General features: G+C 42.4%; 1 protein-coding gene and 1 pseudogene across 6 annotated transcripts in view; one reads left to right on the forward strand and one right to left on the reverse strand.

Moving 5' to 3' along the window:
• The window catches only part of UBAP1 (ubiquitin associated protein 1), a 76345-nt gene that overhangs the window by 28263 nt on the left and 25268 nt on the right, over positions 1-22814 (reverse strand). For 3 of the 6 annotated variants that reach the window (XM_063650207.1, XM_054502785.2, XM_063650206.1), the window contains one exon: positions 4701-4741. The exons of 1 other annotated variant lie outside the window; for it this stretch is intronic. In XM_063650207.1, coding sequence (XP_063506277.1) covers positions 4701-4741 — 41 coding nt within the window. Of the gene's footprint in view, positions 1-4700; positions 4742-9759; positions 9876-22814 lie in introns of those variants that run through there. 2 more of the 6 variants (XM_054502787.2, XM_054502784.2) reach the window with 2 other exon arrangements.
• Positions 910-1749, forward strand: LOC129044675 (small ribosomal subunit protein eS8-like; annotated as a pseudogene).

Below are 22814 nucleotides of genomic sequence, written 5' to 3' on the forward strand. Positions count from 1 at the left end.
CCTCCCAAGTAGCTGGGACTACAGGCACCAGACACCATGCTTGGCTAATTTTTTTTTGTATTTTTAGTAGAGACAGGGTTTCACCATGTTAGCCAGGATGGTCTGGATCTCCTGACATCATGATCCTCCTGCCTTGACCTCCCAAAGTGCTGCAATTACAGGCGTGAGCCACCGCGCCTGGCCAGAGGATTGAGATTTTGAAGCACCAGGCTCCAAGAAAGTCCTTATCCAAACTAAGCCAAGGGTACGCAGTTTTTATGAGAAATGGATAATATTTCTAGAAGTTTGAGAAATAACTGTTTCCCTTATTCTGTTATTTAGGGATATATGGTTACTAGTAACAGTGAAGTTGTTCAACTTTAGTTGAAAATAATGAACTCAGAGGTAAATCAAGTGCTAGTCAAAGACAGCACAGCACCAGACCTAGTCAGTCCCAAATATTAAAAAGAAAAAAAATACATTTTAATATCCAGTCATGACAGCAGTTATTACCTCCTTGTCCACACCCCAAGTGCCACAGAAAAGTTACCCACATCCATTAACCTCCCAATGGACCAGTCGGAGATCTAATTTTGGAGGATCCAATCCACAGGCTCATAAGCTAAGAAGGCTATGCCATCGGTTTGCCCTGACCAAAAGATATAAAATCTCTATCTCTATGATGCTAGCCACTGAAACTGAAAGATCAAGTAGCAAGCAGCACCTTAACTGGGGTGGCCATTTATAGCCCTGTGTACTCTACACTATTAGGCCAAGAAAGCAAGCCTATGAACTGAAGAATAATAATGGATCACAGACACAGAGACATATAGTGAAGAAAGGCTAAGTAGCTTCCTGAGAAGTGGAAGGAGTAGCCTTAGTTCCTGGCTTTCTAATTTTAGCCTTGAGAGAGCAGAAACTTTATTTTCTGTACTCACATGCCTACACAATTGCCTATTAAATATTCTCCATCTATTGCCTTTCATTTCTATTATTTAAACTACCTGATGTCTAAAAATAGGATACTTTACTCTAAAAACCCAACTAGCTCTTTCCAGCCAGCGCCGAGCGATGGGCATCTCTCGGGAGAACTGACACAAGCACCGCAAGACCGGGGGCAAGAGAAAGCCCTACCACAAGAAGCGGAAGTATGAGCAGGGGTGCCCAGCTGCCAACACCAACACTGGCCCCTGCCACATCCACATAGTCCATGTTTGAGGAGGTAACAAGAAATACCGTGCCCTAAGGCTGCATGTGGGGAGTTTCTCCTGGGGCTCAGTGTTGTACTTGCAAAACAAGGATCATCGATGTTGTTGTCTACAATGCGTTTAATAATGAGCTGGTCCATACCAAGACCCTGATGAAGAATTGCTTCATGCTCATTGACAGCACACCATACGCAACGACAACACACCGTATGGACAGTGGTACGAATCCCACTATGCGCTACCCCTGGGCCGCAAGAAAGGAGCCAAGCTGACTCCTGAGGAAGAAGAGATTTTAAACAAAAAATGATCTAAAAAATTTCAGAAATTGATGAAAGGAAAAAGAATGCCAAAATCAGCAGTCTCCTGGAGGAGCAGTTACAGCAGGGCAAGCTTCTTGCGTGCATCGCTTCAAGGCCGGGACAGTGTGGCCGAACAGATGGCTATGTGCTAGAGGGCAAGGAGTTGGAGTTCTATCTTAGGAAAATCAAGGTCTGGAAAGGCAAATAAATCCTCGTTTTGTCTTCACCCATGTAATGAAGGTGTTTATTGTTCCGTTCCCAAAAAAAACCCAAAAAACAAAAAAACAAACCAAAAAAAACAACTAAAGCCAGTGAAATTCAACCAGGAACTCAGCAAAAAGAGCCCTGTTAAAGGAGAAGCAGCCTAAGGGAGAAAGAAAATTTTTCTCCTAAATTTTTCTCAGGTAGAAAATTTCATTTAAACAATAACACTTTGGGCCGGGCACGGTGGCTCACGCCTGTAATCCCAGCACTTTGGGAGGCCAAGGCGGGTGGATCACGAGGTCAGGAGATCTAGACCATCCTGGCTAATACGGTGAAACCCCGCCTCTACTAAAAAATACAAAAAAATTAGCTGGGCATGGTGGCAGGCGCCTGTAGTCCCAGCTACTCGGGAGGCTAAGGCAGAGAATGGCGTGAGCCCAGGAGGCAGAGCTTATAGTGAGCCGAGATCATGCCACTGCACTCCAGCCTGGGCGACAGAGCGAGACTCTGTCTCAAAAACAAACAAACAAACAAACAAAAATAACACTTTGGTTAGGAATTCTTTTTTTTTTTTTTTGAGACAGAACGAAGTGCATTGGCACCATCTCAGTTCACCGCAACCTCTGCCTCCCAGGTTCAAGCGATTCTCCTGCCTCAGCCTCCCGAGTAGCTGGGATTACAGGCATGCGTCACCACACCCGGCTAATTCTGTATTTTTAGTAGAGACAGGGTTTCTCCATGTTGGTCAGGCTGGTCTTGAACTCCTCGGCCTCCCAAAGTGCTGGGATTACAGGCGTGAGTCACTGTGCCCGGCCTGGTTAGGAATTTAAGGAGATATGGGAAATACCAGTCTTTACTGAACAGACACCTTCAGAATTATAATCTTCTCTCTGGAATGTTCAGTTGAAACACAAAACATGGAGTCCAAATATTTTAAGTCTGATCAAAACAGATGTTCCAAAGATTCAAAACAGAAAGTCTATCTTTTGAAATAAGTGTAAATTTTTCATTTTTACTATTTTCTCTCCCTAAGCTTTTCCTCTGCCCTTGGCTCTGTCCTCTCTTTTCTCCCTTGAAAAGGTGATCTAGAGGGAATTCAGATCTGCCTTTTTTTCCCTTTTTCTTTTCTTAAGCTCAGTGGCAAGAATCATTTTTTGTTTGTTTGAGACAGGCTCTCATGTGATTCTGGCTGGAGTGCAGTGGCGTGATCATGGCTCACTGCAGCCTTGACCCCCCCGGGCTCAGCACTTCTCCCACCTCTCAGCCTCCTGAGTAGCTGAGACTACAGGCACATACCAACATACCCAGCTAATTTTTAAAATTTTTTGTAGAGACAGGGTCTCATTATGTTGCCCAGGCTGGTCTTGAACTCCTGGCCTCAAGCGATCCTCTCACCTCAACCTCCTAATCTACTGTTGGGATTACAGGCATGAGCCACCGTGCCCTCCCCAGATCTGCCTTTCTACCATCATTTGAATACTTTTTAGAAGACCTGTAATAATCCATAAATAATAGGAAATAGCTTACCTGAAAAATAAGATGCCTGACCTCTTTAAGGAATGCTAATTCCAGAGTTTGAATAACTTCAAAAGGATTTTTAAAAACTCAGGCAGGTTATCTATGTAAGTATATGCACACTGACAAATCAAAATTCAAAGGCTGTTGTATAAAATATATAAGCAAGTAAAATCACAGTCACTGCTACACCACTCTGACTCAGCTGAGTGATCTTATCAAGCAACCACTGGCAGCTCAGAAGAGCATACCAACACGTCCCCAGGCAGTCTAGTAAATCATTCTTAAAATGATGTGATATATACATGTATTTTTTTGTTTGAGTCAGAGTCTCACTCTGTCACCCAGGCTGGAGTGCAGTGGCATGATCACTGCAACTTCAAACTTCTGGGATCAAGCAATCCTCCCACCTTAGCCCCCTGAGTAGCTGGGACTGCAGGCACACGCCACTGTGCCTGGCTGATATAATTTTTAACATGGAAGACTGGCTTTAAAACCTCTTTTAAAATAATTGTGTTATTTGGCTACTTCTGGTTTTTAATTCTTATCTTCTACTGTATGAAAAAAGGGTATAATTTTAACTTCTTAGATACCTCCACCTCCCTCCATTCCCCTCCAAAGGCAGACAGTAGTTTATTATTGTATTCCATTTTGGAAGGTTGTATCTTAGGAAAAGATGACAGAGAAACTCTTAATTTCAAATTCAAAATTATAAATATCAGTATTGATACCTCTGTAATATAGTGATTGATTTGTAGTAAATTACTTCCTTTGATGGGGCACAGGGAACTAAACTAAAACATTATAAAGCATTAACCAAAGGGTTAGAATTTTTCACACACACACATATGGAGAAGAGCTATGACTAAGGAACAGGAAAGGGGAAGGTTAACTATACCTTCTTTTTTTTTTTTTTTGGAGACGGAGTCTCGCTCTGTCCCCCAGGCTGGAGTGCAGTGGTGTGATCTCAGCTCACTGCAACCTCCGCCTCCCGGGTTCACACCATTCTTCTGCCCTCAGCCTCCCGAGTAGCTGGGACCACAGGTGCCCACCAACACGCCCAGCTAATTTTTTGTATTTTTAGTACAGATGGGGTTTCACCGTGTTAACCAGGATAGTCTCGATCTCCTGACCTCGTGATCCACCTGCCTCAGCCTCCCAAAGTGCTGGGATTACAGGCTTGAGCCACCGCGCCCAGCTGGTAACTATACCTTCAATGCTGCTGAAGAACCAGAACAGGCATACTCCTAATCTATCACTAGTAGTTTCAAGTACAATAACCAGAGACACTCTAAAGTTTACCCATTTGAAGAAGTACTTCAAGTTCTCTGAAGACCTTTCGGATATACATGATACATTGTTGTACAACTTTATTTTTGTCAAGCTGTTCATTAAAAGAGACAAAAAGGGGAACTTGTACTTAAAACTATGCTAAGTGATTCCAAATCCTCTGATCAAATCATAACTTAAACCATGATTCTAACAGTCCACTTACCATGAAAATCTGCACCCAACTTCTTAGAAGCCATTTAGAACCTGAAAAACAAGGAAATATTTCTTAGGCACATTATACCTTGAAGGTAGTACGAAGAAAATTGAGAGTACAAAAAAGAAACCAGAAGACTTAAGGTTTCAGGGCTGACAGAATCCTCACATCTCACTCCCAAAGTCCAAAAAAAAGATCCAGGCACTGTGGCTCATGCCTGTAATCCCAGTGCTTTGGGCGACAGAGGTGGGAGGATCACTTGAGCTCAGGAATTTGAGACCAATGACATAGTGAGACCCCATCTCTATATAAAAAAAATTAAAAATTAGCCGAGGCCAGGTTTGGTGGCTCACTCCTATATCCCAGTAATTTTTGAGGCCGAGCTGGGAGGATCACTTGAGCCCAGGAGACCAGCCTGGGCAACATAGGGAGACCCTGTCCCTATAAAAAATTGAAAAAATTAGCTGGGCGTGTTGGCATACACCTGTAGTCCCAGCTACTTGGGAGGCTGAGATGGGAGGATCGCTTGTGCCCGGGAGATTGAGGTTGCAGTGAGCCACTGCACTACAGCATGGGCAACAGAGTGAGACCCTGTCTCACACAAAAAAATAATTAATGAAAATCAAAAATTCACCGGGCGTGGTGGTGCATGCCTATCGTCCTAGCTACTTGGGAGGCTGATGTGAGATGATCACTTAAGCTCAGGATTTGAGGCTGCAGTGAGTTAAGAATGTGCCACTGAACTCTAGCCTGTGCAACAGCAGAAGACCCTGTCTAAGAAAAGAGGGGAGGGGAGGGGAGGGGGGGAGGGAAGGGGGGGAGGGAAGAGGGGAGGGGAGGAGAGGGGGGGAGGGAAGAGGGGAGGGGAGGGGGGAGGGGAGGGGGAGGGGGAGATGGAAGGGGAGAGGGGAGGGGGAGGGGAGGGGGAAGGGAGGGGAGGGGAGGGGGAACGGAGGGGAGGGGAGGGGGGGAGGGAAGAGGGGAGGGGGGAGGGGAGGGGAGGGGAAGATGGAAGGGGAGAGGGGAGGGGGGAGGGGAGGGGGAGGGGAAGATGGAAGGGGAAAGGGGAGGGGGAGGGGAGGGGGAAGGGAAGGGAGGGGAGGGGAGGGGAGGGGGAGGGGAAGGGAGGGGGAGGGGAGGGGAGGGGAAGGGAGGGGGAGGGGAGGGGAGGGGAAGGGAGGGGAGGGGGAGGGGAGGGGAGGGGAAGGGAGGGGAGGGGGAGGGGAGGGGAGGGGAAGGGAGGGGGAGGGAAGGGGAAGGGAGGGGGAGGGAGGGGAGGGGAGGGGAGGGGGAGGGGAGGGGTAGGGGGAGATGGAAGGGGGGAGGGGAGGAGGAGGGGAGGGGAGAGGAGGGGGAGGGGAGGGGAAGGGAGGGGAAGGGAGGGGAGGGGGAGGGGAGGGGAGGGGAGGGGGAGGGGGAGGGGAGGGGAGGGGAGGGAAGAGGGGAGGGGAGGGGGAGGGGGAGATGGAAGGGGGGAGGGGAGGGGGAAGGGAGGGGAGAGGAGGGGGAGGGGAGGGGAACGGAGGGGAGGGGAAGGGAGGGGGAGGGGAGGGGAAGGGAGGGGGAGGGGAGGGGAGGGGAGGGGGAGGGGAGGGAGAGGGGAGGGGGAGAGGGAGGGAAGGCAGGGGAGGGGAGGGGAAGAGAGGGGGAGGGGAGGGGAAGGGAGGGGGAGGGGAGGGGAGGGGGAGGGAAGAGGGGAGGGGAGGGGTAGGGGGAGATGGAAGGGGGGAGGGGAGGGGGAAGGGAGGGGAGAGGAGGGGGAGGGGAGGGGAACGGAGGGGAGGGGAAGGGAGGGGGAGGGGAGGGGAGGGGAAGGGAGGGGGAGGGGAGGGGAGGGGAAGGGAGGGGGAGGGGAGGGGAGGGGAGGGGGAGGGGAGGGAGAGGGGAGGGGGAGGGGAGGGAGAGGGGAGGGGGAGAGGGAGGGAAGGCAGGGGAGGGGAGGGGAAGAGAGGGGGAGGGGAGGGGAAGGGAGGGGGAGGGGAGGGGGGAGAGGGGAGAGGGAAGGGGAGAAGGGAGAGGGGAAAGGGGAGATGGAAAGGGGAGAGGAGAAGGGAGGGGAGAGGAGAGGGGAGAGGGGAGGGGAGGGGGAGGGAGAGGGGAGGGGAAGGGAGAGGGGAGGGGGAGGGAGAGGGGAGGGGAGGGGGAGGGGAGGGAAAGGGAACGGAGAGGAAAGGAGAGGAGAGGAGAGGAGAGGAGGGGAGGGAGACAAGACTCGACTCAATGTTCATAGGGGCATTTTTTTCAGATTAGGGACACTGAACCAATAAGTATGACGCAAAAAGTTAGAAAATCTGAAATGTGAAACACTTCTAGTGCCAAGGATTTAGATGAGGGATACTCAACTTGTACACAAAAAATATTTACAATGGTTGCCTCTAAGTAATAGGACTGGGAATAATTCATAAAATATTTGTATTTCTGAACGTTATATGGTAACATCTATTAATTTGGTAGTTTCTTTTAAAACTTTTCTTGAAAAGTTTCTGTTTTCAGCCAGGCGTGGTGACTTACACATGTAATCCCACATTTTGGAAGGCTGAGGCAGGTGGATTACTTGAGCCCAGGAGTTCCAAGACCAGCCTGGGCAACATGGTGAAACCTCATCTCTACAAAGATACAAAAAATTTGCCGGTGTGGTGTTGCATGCCTGTAGTCCCTGCTACTCGGGAGGCTGAGGTAGGAGAATCACCTGAGCCCAGGAAGTCAAGGCTGCAGTGACCAGTGATTGTGCCACTGCACTCCAGCCTAGGCGACAGGGAGAGACCCTGTTTCCAAAAAGAAAAAAAAAAAAGTTTCCATTTTTCAGCATGGTGTAGAGATAGAGTGTATTCTGTTTGATATTGTAGTTCATGGAGAATTAAATTTATAAAGTGTATGTATTATCAATTTTCAAAGAACCAGCAAACCATACTGAAAATGATTTAACCTTTTTATACGTGCAGAAAACATTTCATAGGCATCTCGCTGTCGCCCAGGCTGGAGTGCAGTGGCACAATCTTTATTGCAACCTCTGCCTCCCAGGTTCGAACAATTCTCATGCCTCAGCTTCCCCGAGTAGCTGGGATTACAGGAGTGTGCCATCACACCCGGCTAATTATTTTGTATTTTTAGTAGAAACGGGGTTTTGCCATGTTGGACAGGCTGGTCTTAAACTCCTGGGATCAAGTGATCCACCCACCCCAGCCTCCCAAAGTGCTGCGATTACAGGCATGAGCCACTGCACCCGGTCTCACAGTGAGACTTCTAAAACCCAGAAGCAAGATTCTTAGTAGCCTCAACCTTCCCACGTAGGCACATACCAGAAATCTGTTTTCCTAAATTGGGAAAGTAGCGGTATCTAAACTTCCAGCAATGAGAGTTGTGAATATGCTCACAGACATATGCAGAAAATTAGTGTTTCATTTCTATAACCCCAATAAAAATTGTGTGATATCAGCTGTTTGAAGAAGCAACTGTTGTTGAGGTAAAGAACCTGAGAGAGGCTGTTTGAGTCTTTGATTTAATAAATAATTTTCCAAACAACACCTAGAATATGTTGACATCAGGAATGTTATAAAGAAGTTCCACCAAAATTTAAATGGATGTGCTTGGCTTTTTTTTTTTTTTTTTTTTTGAGATGGAGTCTCGCTCTGTCACCAGGCTGGAGTGCAGTGGCGTGATCTCGGCTCACTGCAACCACCGCCTCCTGGGTTTAAGCCATTTTCCTGCCTCAGCCTCCCGAGTAGCTGGGACTACAGGCCCTCGCCACCACGCCTGGCTAATTTTTTGTATTTTTAGTAGAGACGGGGTTTCACCATGTTGGCCAGGATAATCTCGATCTCTTGACCTTGTGATCTACCAGCCTCGGCCTCCCAAAGTGCTGGGATCACAGGCGTGAGCTACTGTGCCCAGCCAGATGCTTGGCTTTTTTAAAAGGCTCAACTGTTCACCATAAAAAAAGAATGAAATCCAGCATGAGAATCACTTGAGGCTGGGAGACAGAGGTTGCAGTGAGCCGAGATGGTGCCACTGCACTCCAGCCTGGGCAACTCAGCAAGACTGTCTCAAAAAAAAAAAAAAAAAAAAAAGAACGAAATCCTGTCATTTATGACAATGTGAATGAACCTGCAGGACTTTGTGTTAACTGAAACAAGCCAGACACAGAAAGACAAATATTGTATGATCTTACTCATGCAGAATCTAAAAAAGTTTATCTCATAAAAGCAGAGGCTTTTTTTTTGTTACTCAGGTAACAAACTGCACATGTGCCCCCTGAATCTAAGTAAAAGTTGAAAAAACAAAAATTAAAAAAATTAAAACAACAACAACAACAACCAGCCAGGCACAGTGGCTCACGACTGTAATCTCAGAACTTTGAGAAGCCGAAGAAGGCAGATCACCTGAAGTCAGGAATTTGAGACCAGCCTGGCCAACGTGGTGAAACCCAGTATCTACAAAAATACAAAAATTAGCCGGGCACGGTGGCACATGCCTGTAGTCCCAACTACTCGGGAGGCTGAGGCAGAAGAATCACTTGAACCCAGGAGGCAGAGGCTGCAGTGAGCCGAGATCACGCCACTGCACTCCAGCCTGGGCAACAGACAGAGATTCTGTCTCAAAACAGTAACAACAATCACCTATGCTATCTGCCTAGGGCCATTCGCAGGATGGTAAATCAGATGACTCCATTCTCTGACTGACCAAGGCTGATGGCATCCTCTCAAAGAACTTCTGACTGCAGAGAATCACAGATGTGGAATATTTATCATCAATAAACAGCAAACACCCCTCCCAAAAAAGTAGAGAGTATAATAGTAATTACCAGAGGCCGGAGAGGTGGAGAGGGAAGTAAAGGGGAGGGCAGGGAGTGGGATGGGGAGAAGCTGATGAATGACTGAAGTTACCATCACATAGGAAGAATAAGTTGTGGTATTCTATTGCACAGTAAGGTGACTACAGTTAATAACATATTCTATATTTCAAAATTAACTAGAGCTCAGGAGTTTGAGACCAGCCTCAAACTGGGTAATATGGCAAAACCCCATCTCTACTAAACATACAAACATTAGCCGAGCATGGTGGTACGCACCTGTAGTCCCAGCTACTTGGGAGGCTGAGGTGGGAGGATGGCTTGAGCCCAGGAGGCAAAGGTTGCCATGAGCCATGATTAAGCCACTGCACTCCAGCTTGGGCAAGAAAGCCAGTCTCAAAAAAAAAAAAAAACAAAAATTAGCATGGTATGGTGGTGCATGCCTGTAGTCCCAGCTAATCAATTCACTTGAGTCCAGGTGGTAAAGGCTGCAGTGAGCTATGATCGCACCACTGCACTGCAGCCTGGGCAACAGAGCGAGACCCCAGCTCTAAAAAAAATTAAAAATAAAAAAAAGAAGACATAAAAGTTCACAAATATTGTGTGATGCCATTCATATGAGGTGTCCAGAAAGGGAAAATCCAGAAAGACTGAAAGCAGACTGGCGGTTGCCAGGGTCTGGGAAAGAGAAACTGTGTAATTGGTAAGGGTCTCCTTTGGAGTGATGGAAAGGTTTCACAACTAGATGTGGTGATTACACAACACTATGAGAGTACTAAATGCCACTAAATTGATCATTTTAAAATGGTTAATTTTATGCTATGTGAACTTCACCTCAGTAAGTTGTTTTTAAAATTAAATTACAAGAAAAAAATGGCAGAAAAAAATTGGCAGCAGAGAGGTGCTCCAGAGGAGAGGGCCAGAAAGACGCGTGTCAACAACTTCTGGGTTTGAAAATCAGAGAGGCAATGAGGCAGTGAACAACTAGATAGAAGACCACAAGGAATAGTAAATGAAAAATAAAATACAGTTCTCTTTATTAGTAAATAATGTAAAATTTTTAAAATCATGCGTCAATAGAGCTGATAAAATAGATTTTTTTCCAATATTATATATTATTTTCCATAGTCCTTAAGAATATGAGAAATCTATATTTGGGCACATAAAGATTTTTCTAAGGTCCACTATGCAGCAAAACTTCAGTCTCTCAAAGCTCAAAGGCATTTTAATACCTACTTAGGGTCAGTTTTCTTCCCCCAGAACATCTTTTATATATATGTACATACATGTATGTATGTGTGTGTACATATATATATGTACACACGTTTCACCAATAACTTCCTATACTTTTTTAAACCCTTTTTTTATTATTTATTTTTCCATAAGTTATTGGGGTACAGGTGGTATTCAGTTACATAAGTTCTTTAGTGGTAATTTGTGAGATTTCGGAGCACCCATCACCCGAGCAGTATACGCTGCACCCTATTTGTGGTCTTTTATCCCTCGCCCCCCTCCCACCCTTCCCCGTAGGTCACCAAAGTCCACTGTATCATTCTTATGCCTTTGCGTCCTCATAGCTTAGCTTTCACATATCAGTGAGAACATATGATGTTTGGTTTTCCATTCCTGAGTTACTTTACTTAGAACAGTCTCCAATCTCATCCAAGTCACTGCAAATGCTAATTCATTCCTTTTTACAGCTGAGCACTATTCCATCATATATATATATATATATGACACATATATACATACGTATATACATATATACACACACACACACACAATCGTATATACATATATACACACAGCAGTTTATCCATTCGTTGATTGGCATTTGGGTTGGTTCCACGATTTTGCACTTGTGAATTGTACTGCTATAAACATACGTGTGCAAGCATCTTTTTCAAATGACTTCTTTTCCTCTGGGTAGATATCCAGTAGTGAGACTGCTGGATCAAATGGTAGTTCTACTCTTAGTTCTTTAAGGAATCTCCACACTGTTTTCCAGAGTGGCTGTACTAGTTTACATTCCCACAGCAGTGTAAATGTGTTGCCTGATCACTGCATCCACGCCAACATCTACTGTTTTTTATTTTTTTATTATGGCCATTCTTGCAGGAGTAAGGTGGTATCGCATTGTGGTTTTGATTTGCATTTCCCTGATCATTAGTGATGTTGAGCATTTTTCATATGTTTGTTGGCCATTTGTATATCCTCTTTTGAGAACTGTCTATTCATGTCCTTAGCCCACTTTTTGATGGGATTGTTTTTTTCTTACTGAGTTGGTTGTAGATTCTGGATATTAGTCCTTTGTCAGATGTATAGATTATGAAGATTTTCTCCCACTCTGTGGGTTGTCTGTTTACTCTGCTGACTATTCCTTTTGTTGTGCAAAAGCTCTTTAGCTTAATTAGGTCCCAGCTATTTATCTTTGTTTTTATTGCATTTGCTTTTGGGTTCTTGGTCATGAAATCCTCTCCTAAGCCAATGCCTAGAAGGGTTTTTCCAATGATATCTTCTAGAATTTTTTATAGTTTCAGGTCGTTAGGTCCTTAATCTATCTTGTATAAGGTGAGAGATGAGGATCCAGTTTCATTCTCCTACATATGGCCAGCCAATTATCCCAGCGCCGTTGTTAAAAAGGGTATCCTTTCCCCACTTTATGTTTTTGTTTGCTTTGTCGAAGATCAGTTGGCTGTAAGTATTTGGGTTTATTTCTGGGTTCTCTATTCTGTTCCATTGGTCTGTGTGCCTATTTTTATACCAGTACCATGCTGTTTTGGTGACTATGGCCTCATAGTATAGTTTGAAATCAGGTAGTGTGATGCCTCCAGATTTGTTCTCTTTGCTCAGTCTTCCTTTGGCTATGCAGGTTCTTTTTTTGTTCCATATGAATTTTAGAAATGTTGTTTCTAATTCTGTGAAGAATGATGGTGGTATTTTGATGGGGAATGCATTGAATTTGTAGATTGCTTTTGGCAGTATGGTCATTTTCACAATATTGATTCTACCCATCCATGAGCATGGGACGTGCTTCCACTTGTTTGTGCCATCTATGATTTCTTTCAGCAGTGTTTTGTAGTTTTCCTTGTAGAGGTCTTTTGACTCCTTGGTTAGGTATATTCCTAAGTATTTTAATTTTTTTGCAGCTATTGTAAAAGGGGTTGAGTTTTTTATTTGATTTTCTGCTTGGTCACTGTTGGTGTATAGAAGAGCTACTGATTTGTGTACATTAATCTTGTATCCAGAAACCTTGCTGAATTCTTTTATCAGTTCTAGGAGCTTTCTGGAGGAGGCTTTAGGGTTTTCAAGGTAAACGATCATATTGTCAGCAAACAGTGACAGTCTGACTTCCTCTTTACCAATTTGGATGCCTTCTTTCTTTCTTTCCCTTGTCTGACTGCTCTGGCTAGGACTTCCAGTACTATGGTGAAGAGGAGTGGTGAGAATGGGCATCCTTGTCTTGTTCTAGTTCTCACAGGGAATGCTTTCCACTTTTCTCCATTCAGTATCATGTTGGCTGTAGGTGTGTCATAGATGGTTGGGTTTTTTTGTTTTTGTTTTTGTTTTTGAGACAGAGTCTCGCTCTGTCACCCATGCTGGAGTGCAATGGCGCGATCTCGGCACACTGCAACTTCCACCTCCTGGGTTCAAGCAATTCTCCTGTCTCAAGTCTCCTGAGTAGCTGGGATTACAGGCGCCTGCCACCATGCCGAGCTAGTTTTTGTATTTTTAGAAGAGACGGGGTTTCACCATGTTGGCCAGGCTGGTCTCAAACTCCTGACCTCAGGTAATCCACCCGCCTCGGCCTCCCAAAGTGCTGGGATTACAGGTGTGAGCCACTGCACCTGGCCCAGAGATGCCTTTCATTACATTAAGGTATGTCCCTCGTATGCCGATTTTGCTGAGAGTTCTAATCATAAAGGGATGCTGGATTTTGTCCAATGCTTTTTCTGCATCTATTGAGATGATCATGTGATTTTTGTTTTCATCATGTGATTTTTGTTTTTAATTCTGTTTATGTGGTGTATCACATTTATTGACTTGCATATGTTAAACCATCCCTGCATCCCTGGTATGAAACCCACTTGATCATGGTGGATTATCTTCTTGATATGTTGTTGGATTTGGTTAGCTAGTATTTTGTTAAGGATTTTAGCATCTATGTTCATCAAGGATATCACTCTGTCGTTTTCTTTTTTGGTTATGTCCTTTCCTGATTTTGGTAGGGTGAAGCTGGCTTCATACAATGAATTAGGGATGGTTCCTTCTTTATCTTGTGGAATAGTGTCAAAAGGATTGGTACCAACTCTTCTTTGAATGTCTGGTAGAATTCTGCTGTGAAGCCATCTGGTCCTGGACTCTTTTTGTTGGTAATCTTTTAATTACCATTTCAATCTTGCTGCTTGTTATTGGTCTGTTCAGTGTATCCAATTCCTCCTGATTTAAGCTAGGAGGCTTGTATTTTTCCTAAACCCATTTATTTTACAATACTCTCCTATTATCTAAATACTCAATTATGGAAAAATGATTAAATAATGGAAAATCCAGAAGATAACGTTGTGATGGCACTAAGAATGTTTACTAAAAGCACATAATATAGGAGTAAACATGGAACTAAAAAAATTATTTAATTTTTAAAAAGCATATAATAAATAGAAAATAACTATAAGTGTGTGTGTGTGTGTGTGTGTGTGTGTGTGTGTGTGTGTGTATGTGTTTTAATAGAAATGAGGTCTCACTATGTTGACCAGGCTGGTTTTGAACTTCTGAACTCAAGCTATCCTCCTGCCTTGGCCTCCCAAAGTGCTAGGATTACAGGCATGAGCCACCAATTCCTGGCCAATAATTATAAATTTTAAAATGTTTTAATAAATTAAATTAAATTGCCTTATGTAAAAAATGTGCACAAAACAAAACTGAAAGAAATGTTTGCCACTAATGTAAAGCTATAATTAATCACAGGGAAAAAAATTTTATAAGCAATCATAAATTTCCACTAAAATAAGCATATGCTTCTATTAAAGGGAAAGTATCAATCAAAAATAACAATAAAACATATTCTTTTTCTTTTTTAGTTGGTGGTATGGATTGGAACACACATTCATAATTCAAGAACTTTTACACTAATAAAACTTAGAAATCCCAAAACCAACAACTTATCAGTGATGTTCTATTTTTCCAGCTCAGTATCACTTCAGTTCAAATGCTACAGGAAGAAAACCCGGTAACTTAAAATCTGAATTACTGATTAAAGACATCAGAAAAAAGAACAAAGAATAAATCTAGAAATAAAAAGAGATGGGGAAACAGGTAACAAGAGAATGCAGGGAGAGAAGGAGGAGCCAGAATGAAAGAAGAGTAGATGGGTTAAGGAATGGGAAGAAATGGGAAAAGGAAAAGTTGAAGGAGGCAGGGATAGGAGACCAGGAAATTTTTAAAAAGTAATAATAAAAAACACCTTGCAAAGGACCAGGCCCTCTAAGGGGAGGAGAAAGCCCAAGGGCAACTGTATTAATGTTCTCTCATTTTCACTTCCTTTCCTTGTGCATATCTGTCAAATTATTATAATACTCTCTAAAAACGCTTCCCAAAACAAAACAGCAACTCAGAATCTCAGTAAGCTATCAGTCACACTTCTAAAATAATAACTGCAATCAGTAATTTCTCAAGATACAAATTAATCCAGGAAATTATCTAATTTACATTAAAAGATGGCTTTGGGAATCATCACATTTCAAGCCTGAAGAAAAATTAACTCCCATACAAGTCATAGCAACATTTATGTGTGTAACTGCTGGTAACATGTCAATATTAGGCTATATTATATTCATGAGAAAGAAGTTTTCTGTCTTCTCTCTGGGGTCTCAAAGGCATTTTGGAGCCTCAGCTCCCTCATCAGTAAAACAAAGGTAGTAGACTGAATAACCAGCCAACTCTAGATAGACCATAAATCTATAATGAGAATAAAATGAAGGAAAAATATTCATGTTTCCAAATTAAATACTGAGTATTCAAGATAAATGATACCAATGTCTATATTGACAAAATTAAAAGCTAGCAATCATATGTTCATCGTGCCATTTTTTTTCTTACTGATCCATAAAACCCAAGCCTGGAAACCATTCCCCTATACCACATATAAAGTAACCTCAAATGATTCTTATTATAAAAATTTAAAAAATATCCTTTTATATACTGCCTGACATGCAGAAAGAGCTCCACAAAGGTTGATGAATTATTCAAACCAGGAACGATGTGTTTAAAGAAAAAAAAGGTTGGTGAATTAAATTTAACTTTCAAGAAGGCAAAACATTTCCAACCACTCTACCAGTAAACTAGTATACCTATAGAAAACATGTAAAAAAAAAAAAAAAAATTTTTTTTTTTTTAGAGGGAGTCTCCCTCTGTCGCTCAGGCTGGAGTGTGGTGACGCAATCTCGGCTCACTGCAACCCTCTGCCTCCCAGGTTCAAGCAATCCTCCTGCCTCAGCCTCCCGGGTAGCTGGTACTACAGGCACACACCACCATGCCGGGCTAATTTTTTTGTATTTAGTAGAGATGGGTTTTTGCCATGTTGGCCAGGCTGGTCTCAAACTCCTGACCTCAGGTGATCCACCCATCTTGGCCTTCCAAAGTGCTGAGATTACAGGTGTGAGCCACTGCACCTGGCCAGAAAACATGTAAACTTTTATTTGAACAGAATAGTATTAGAATCTTTTTTTGTGTGAGTTAAGAACATAACTGTGAAGACTGAATTCAATTTGTGAGGCCTTACTTTCAATCAGATTAAGTCTGAGAATTAGCCAGAGACACTACTTTCAGGATCTATCACTGTCCACAAGCTCTGTGTTTGCAAAACTTAGCCCCCTTATTACTGTCTGCTGCACATCGGCGTACTTGGCTGAAAATGGAAGGCCAACAAAAGAGGTCACAGTACCCTGATTCATACTGAGGAACATTTCAATAGCTCCAGTAAGCTTTTCTTTATGCATCAATTTCTTTTAATTTAGCTGGAATAAAATACTGGTTCAGATTTTTCCCAAGCACCCGTTTTATCGCAAACTAAAAAAGAAAATTGGAGTCACTAGCCTATAGAAACAAGATTTAATAGGCCCTGACATTGTGGAAAAGAAGAAAGTGTGTTTATGTGGATATGGAAACAAATAAAGATAAGATATTTTTATAATGGTGGGATCACAAATTTAGCCTTTTGGTTTTTCCTTTTGTGCTATTTGTTTTCCAGGTTTCCTGTACTGAGCATATATGAATACATTTATCTATGATCAACACACACATACTTTGTAATTGGGGGAAAAAAACTGGTATGCAACAAGTACCTATAAGAGGACTAAAAAGAAACACAATAATATGTAATTCAACAGAGCGTTGGAAAAAACACAAACAAAAAAATAATAGGTAACTAATGAAAGATAACAACAGAGAGAGAGAGAAAAGAACAAAGAATAAATCAGTGGTTTCTAGACCAGTAAGCATACAAATGACTCTAGGTTATAGACTTCATGGAGGTGTAACAGGTGTTTTACTTTATTAACAATAAAGGGTGCAAACCATTGTGTTTTACTTTATTAACAATAAAGAGTGCAAACCACTGAATAACAATACTGAATTGCCCCAAATAACATAGCATTACCACTCATAAGGCAAAAATGATAGGAAACAAAAACTAGGCAGAAATAGATAACAAATCTAATTTAGCTCTAATCTAGATTTAATTTATATTGCTAGATCAAAAGCATCTTGAAAGCAGGACACACTTTTTTAAATACCCAAAGAACATCTTACAAAACTTGTGTAAATATTAGGACACAAAGAAAATCATGATAAATTTCCAAAATCCGAAGTAGCTGAGTCAGGCCAGGCGTGGTGGCTCACGCCTGTAATCCCAACACTTTGGGAGGCCAAGGCAGGCAGATCACTTGATGTCAGGAGTTTGAGACCAGCCTGGCCAACATGGTGAAACTCCGTCTCTACTAAAAATACAAAAAATACTAGCCGAGTCTCCTGGCATATGCCTGTAATCCCAGCTACACGGGAGGCTGAGGCAGGAGAATGGCCTGAACCCAGGAAGCAGAGGTTGCAGTGAGCCAAGATCACGCCACTGCACTCCAGCCTGAGCAACAGAGTGAGACTCCACCTCAAAAAATAAAACTAAAATAAGTAGCTGAGTTAATAACCAGCTCGATCTCGGCTCACTCCATCCAGGCTTGAGCCTCCACCATCCAGTCTCAAGCAATTCTCCCGCCACAGCCTCCCGAGTAGCTGGGATTACAGGTACCCACCACCACACCCAGCTAATTTTTTTTTTTTTTTTTTTTTTTGAGACAGAGTCTCACTCTGTCGCCCAGGCTGGAGTGCAGTGGCGCCACCTCGGCTCACTGCAAACCCCGCCTTCCAGGTTCACGCCACTCTCCTGCCTCAGCCTCCCGAGTAGCTGGGACTACAGGCACCCGCCACCACGTCCGGCTAATTTTTTTGTATTTTTAGTAGAGACGGGATTTCACCGTGTTAACCAGGATGGTCTCAATCTCCTGACCTCATGATCTGCCCGCCTCGGCCTCCCAAAGTGCTGGGATTACAGGCGTGAGCCACCGCGCCCGGCTAATTTTTTTATTTTTAGTAGAGACAGGGTTTCACCATGGTGGCTAGGCTGGTCTCGAACTCCTGACCTCAGGTGATCTGCCTGCCTCAGCCTCCCAAAGTGCTGGGATTGCAGGCATGAGCCACTGTGCCTGGCCTCCAATGGGATTTTAATGGATCCAAAATATAGAAAGTGTCTAATTTGTATTTACAAAATGAGTATAATATTGGTGCCAAAAAACTTCGGAAAAATCGAATATATAAATACAGATATGAAAATCCTTGATTAAAAAAAAAAGTAACAACCAAAATTACCAGTACATTTTAGGAATAAACCATGCCCAAGTGAGATTTTTTGCATAAATACAGTCCAACACCAACATTAACAATTCTGTTGATATAATTCAGCATTAATGCTCAAAGAAGAAAAATCATATGGCTATCTCCTTTACATGAGTTTTAAAAAACAAAAAACTAATACCAAATACCAGATTATGCTGACTAGTGGGGAGACTACAGAAGTATTCCCACGAAGGACAGCAACAAGACAAAGATATCCATTATTATCACAATTGCTTAGCATTGTTATTTCATATTAGATGGGAGAAATAAAAAGTATAAAAACTCAGATAAGAAACTTTCCCAGGAAAACCCAAAAACTGACAAGAGAATATGATAAAGTATTTCTGGATACAAAATTAATATTCTGAAACAAATTAATACTCTGAAACAGCCTTCATATATACATGGCCAGATAATAAATATAATGTGCTGAAACAAGAGAACTGCTTAAGCCCAAGAGTTTGAGTCCAGCCTGGGCAACATTGCAAGATCCCATCTCTTTAAAAAAAAAAAAAAAAAAGAAAGAAAGAAAAAGAAATATAAGAGAAACACACAACATACCAATATACCACAGCAGTTAAGAACTGGGAATAAACTGAAGACATAAAGGGAGGAAACTAAACCTGTACTGAAAGACACAAAAGAAAACTTAGACAATTAGAAAAACATACAATACTCTTGAGTGGGATATTCAACATTATTAAGATCAATTCTAAGTTGCTATACAAATTTGCCATGATCCAAATGAAAACTGAAGTACCGTGTTTCTCTTTCTTTTTTTTTTTTTTTTTTTTTAACTAGACAAGCTGATTCTAAAGTTCATGTAGAAATAACAATTAAGCGGCCAGGCGCGGTGACCCACGCCTGTAATCCCAGCACTTTGGGAGGCCGAGGTGGGTAGATCACCTAAGGTCAGGAGTTTGAGACCAGCCTGGCCAACATGGTGAAACCCCGTCTCTACTAAAAATACAAAAATCAGCTGTGGCGGGAGCCTGTAATCCCAACCCACTCCAGAGGCTGAGGCAGGAGAATCACTTGAACCTGGGACGCAGAGGTTGCAGTGAGCTGAGCTCACACCATTGCACTCCAGCCTGGGCGACAAGAGCAAAATTCCATCTCAAAAAAAAAAAAAAGAAATAACAATTAAGCAAATGCAGAAAAAAAAAAAAAAGAAAAAATATCCGAAGAAAATGGAGACTAGCCTATCAGATATTAAAATATTAGAAGATACAATACTGAAAGCTGTGTTGTACTGGTACAAATACAGATTAGTGGAACAAAGTAGAAATCCCTAAAAATACCCAAAATATAAACATTTGGTATATAATAAAGCTGCTTTTTAAAATCAAGTCATGGGACAACCGGGTAGTCACCTAGAAAAAAGCAAAATCCGATGCTTGCTTCACACCGCATACCAAGATAAATTCCAGATGGATCAAAGGTATAGTAACATTATGCAACTGACCAAATGTAGAAATACTATTTTCACTCTACACATACAGCTAGTGAGCCAAAATAACCTAAGTTTCTAAGACTTCAAATTTAAGAAAATACCTGGCTTATGAAAAACTAGGAAAATGAAGGGTTTTGTTTTGTTTTTTTTAAGTCAAGATGCTGTAATACCTAAGTTTTGTCACTAACTGAATTTAGTCTTACTTTTTTCTTTTCTTTTTTTGAGACAGGGTCTCACTCTGTCACCCATGCTGGAATGCAGTGGCACAATCTTGACTCACTGCAGCCTCAACCTCCCGAGCTCAAGCGATCCTCCCACCTCAGCCTCCTGAGTAGCTGGGACCACAGGCACCCAACACCATGCTCGGCTAATTTTTTGTAGAGATGGGATTTTGCCGTTTGGCTCAGGCTTAGTCTTACTTTTCAAATGAGGTTTTACCAAAGTTATTAATTGTAAGGTATACTTAAGGCTTATAAGCAAAGCAATTAGTGTCTACAACCAAACCGCCCTGAACGCTCCTGATCTTGTCTGATCTCAGAAGCAGGGTTGAGCCTGGTTAGTACTTGAAAGGGAGAAACACAACTAGTGACTGAATACAAAGCTCATTTCAAATAGTTTAATAAAAACAAATTACAGTTGAAAAGCAACTCCCTAAAAATTACAAAGTGACAAATAAGTACATAAAGAGATAAACTAGTACTGTAAACGCAAATTATAGACCCAAACTGTTTTTTTTTTTTGAGACAGAGTCTCGCTCTGTCACCAGGCTGGGGTGCAGTGGCGCGATCTTGGCTCACTGCAACCTCTGCCTCCCAGGTTCATGCCATTCTCCTGTCTCAGCCTCCTGAGTAGCTGGGACTACAGGTGCCCGCCACCATGCCTGGCTAATTTTTGTATTCTTAGTAGAGACGGGGTTTCACCACGTTGGCCAGGCTGGTCTCAATCTCTTAACCTCGTGATCCTCCCGCCTCAGCCTCCCAAAGTGCTGAGATTACAGACATGAGCCACCACATCCTGCCCACCCAATCTGATTTCTTAAGATCTGCACCTAATTCCAAAATGGGTCAATAAAATCCAGACAAAGATTTCCCTTAGCTCTGGTCTCCTCTTAATCCTCCAAGCATCTAGTACAGTGTCTAATCTTTAGCAGGGGTGGCTTTTCACTTACTCTCTCCCTTCAAACTTTCTGAAAATTTAATAGCTAACTGTATAACTAATAATTCTACCTAATATGTAATTTCAGAATACAACTAGACAAAACAATATCTTTAAAATGAAAAAGCTAAAACAATAATCTCTTGTAGTTACCAATAAAAAGTCTGAAATTATAAGTCTTGTGAGACTACCATAATGGAAGAACAGGAAAGTAATGACTAGTTAAAAATCAGAATGGGAGTCATGACATCAAAGCATTAGCCAGGGCTGGGTGTGACTGCTCAGGCCTGTAATCCCAGCACTTTGGGAGACTGGAAGAGCACTTGAGCCCAGGAGTTCAAGACTAGCCTGAGCAACATAGTGACAACCTGTCTCTACAAAAAATACAAAAACTGGCCAGGTGTGGTGGCACACGCCTGTAGTCCCAGCTACTCAAGAGGTTGAGGCGGGGGACCACCTGAGCCTGGGGAGGTCGAAGCTGCAGTGAACAGTGATGGCGCCACTGCACTCCAGCCTGCACTCTCACTCTGGGTAACAGAGTGAGACCTTGTCTCAAAAAAAATAAAAAAGCATTAGCCAATCAGAAATTTCAAGTCAGCATCTTAACCAATTCATTACAATTTATTTAAACTATTTTCTTTGGAGAGTTCAGTGCAGTGTCCTCAAGAGGAAATCTGACCACGAACCTATCAATTTAATTCTTGCAACTGAATAAAGACTGGTTGGCAAAAAAATAATGTCAACAAGTTATTGAACCAAAAATATAATTTCCTTCCCAACTCCAAAAATCATATCACAATTCATACCAGAAGGCAAGAAAGACAAGAGGACCCTAGACAATCAAAAGACTTGTAGAATGGGTAAAAACCTCTGAAATAAAAAAAAAAAAAGAACTTTTAGGGCTTCTTCCATAAAACAAGACTACTACTGGAGTAAATGATCTCTGGAATTCTTTCCAGAATTAAAGGACTAGAGATAGATTATTTTCTAACTATGCATTTCACTGGTTTTTCTAGTCTTATACATATAAAAAAGACAGCACAAGACTTCATCTTACTTCTGAGGGCACATAAAAACAAACGGATGTTTTCTAAAAAAAAAAAAATGGGTGTGGACTGTGTATACTTACTTGACTCAGAAAGACAAGTATACTTGACTCAGCAAGTATACACAATCCACACCCTTTTTTTTTTTTTTTTTTTTTTTGAAGAAAATCCTTACTATTTGACACTATTTTCCTCTACAAGTAACTAATACAATACTGACTGGTTAGTTTTTTGTTGTTGTCTTGAGACAGTGTCTTGCTCTGTCGTCTGCACTCTGGAGTACAGCAGCGAGATTCTTGTGCCTCAGCCTCCAAAGTAGCTGGGATTACAGGTGTGGGCCATCACACCCAGCTAATTTTTGTATTTTTAGTAGAGAAAAGATTTCACCATGTTGCCTAGGCTGGTCTCAAACTCCTGACCTCAAGTGATCCACCCACTGTGGCCTCCTAAAGCACTGGGATTGCAGGCATGAACCACCACACCCAGTCTCTTAACTGGTTAATTTTAAAACAAAAAGAAGTTATCATACTAGAAGCTATTAATTTGACCTGAAATAAGTAATCGCAAACATAATTTTTTGTTCTTCCTGGAGTCTTCAAACTCAGTGGATTGTATCATTCTGTTTCCATCACGTGAAACCTGAATGATTTTTCCCACAGAAATAATAGAGCCTTGTTCACAAAACTTGAAAACTCAAATCCCCAAGGGAACACTGTAGGACTAAAGGAAAAACAATA

The sequence above is a fragment of the Pongo pygmaeus genome, chromosome 13 (genome assembly GCF_028885625.2).
Source record: "Pongo pygmaeus isolate AG05252 chromosome 13, NHGRI_mPonPyg2-v2.0_pri, whole genome shotgun sequence".
Taxonomy (NCBI): Eukaryota; Metazoa; Chordata; class Mammalia; order Primates; family Hominidae; genus Pongo; species Pongo pygmaeus.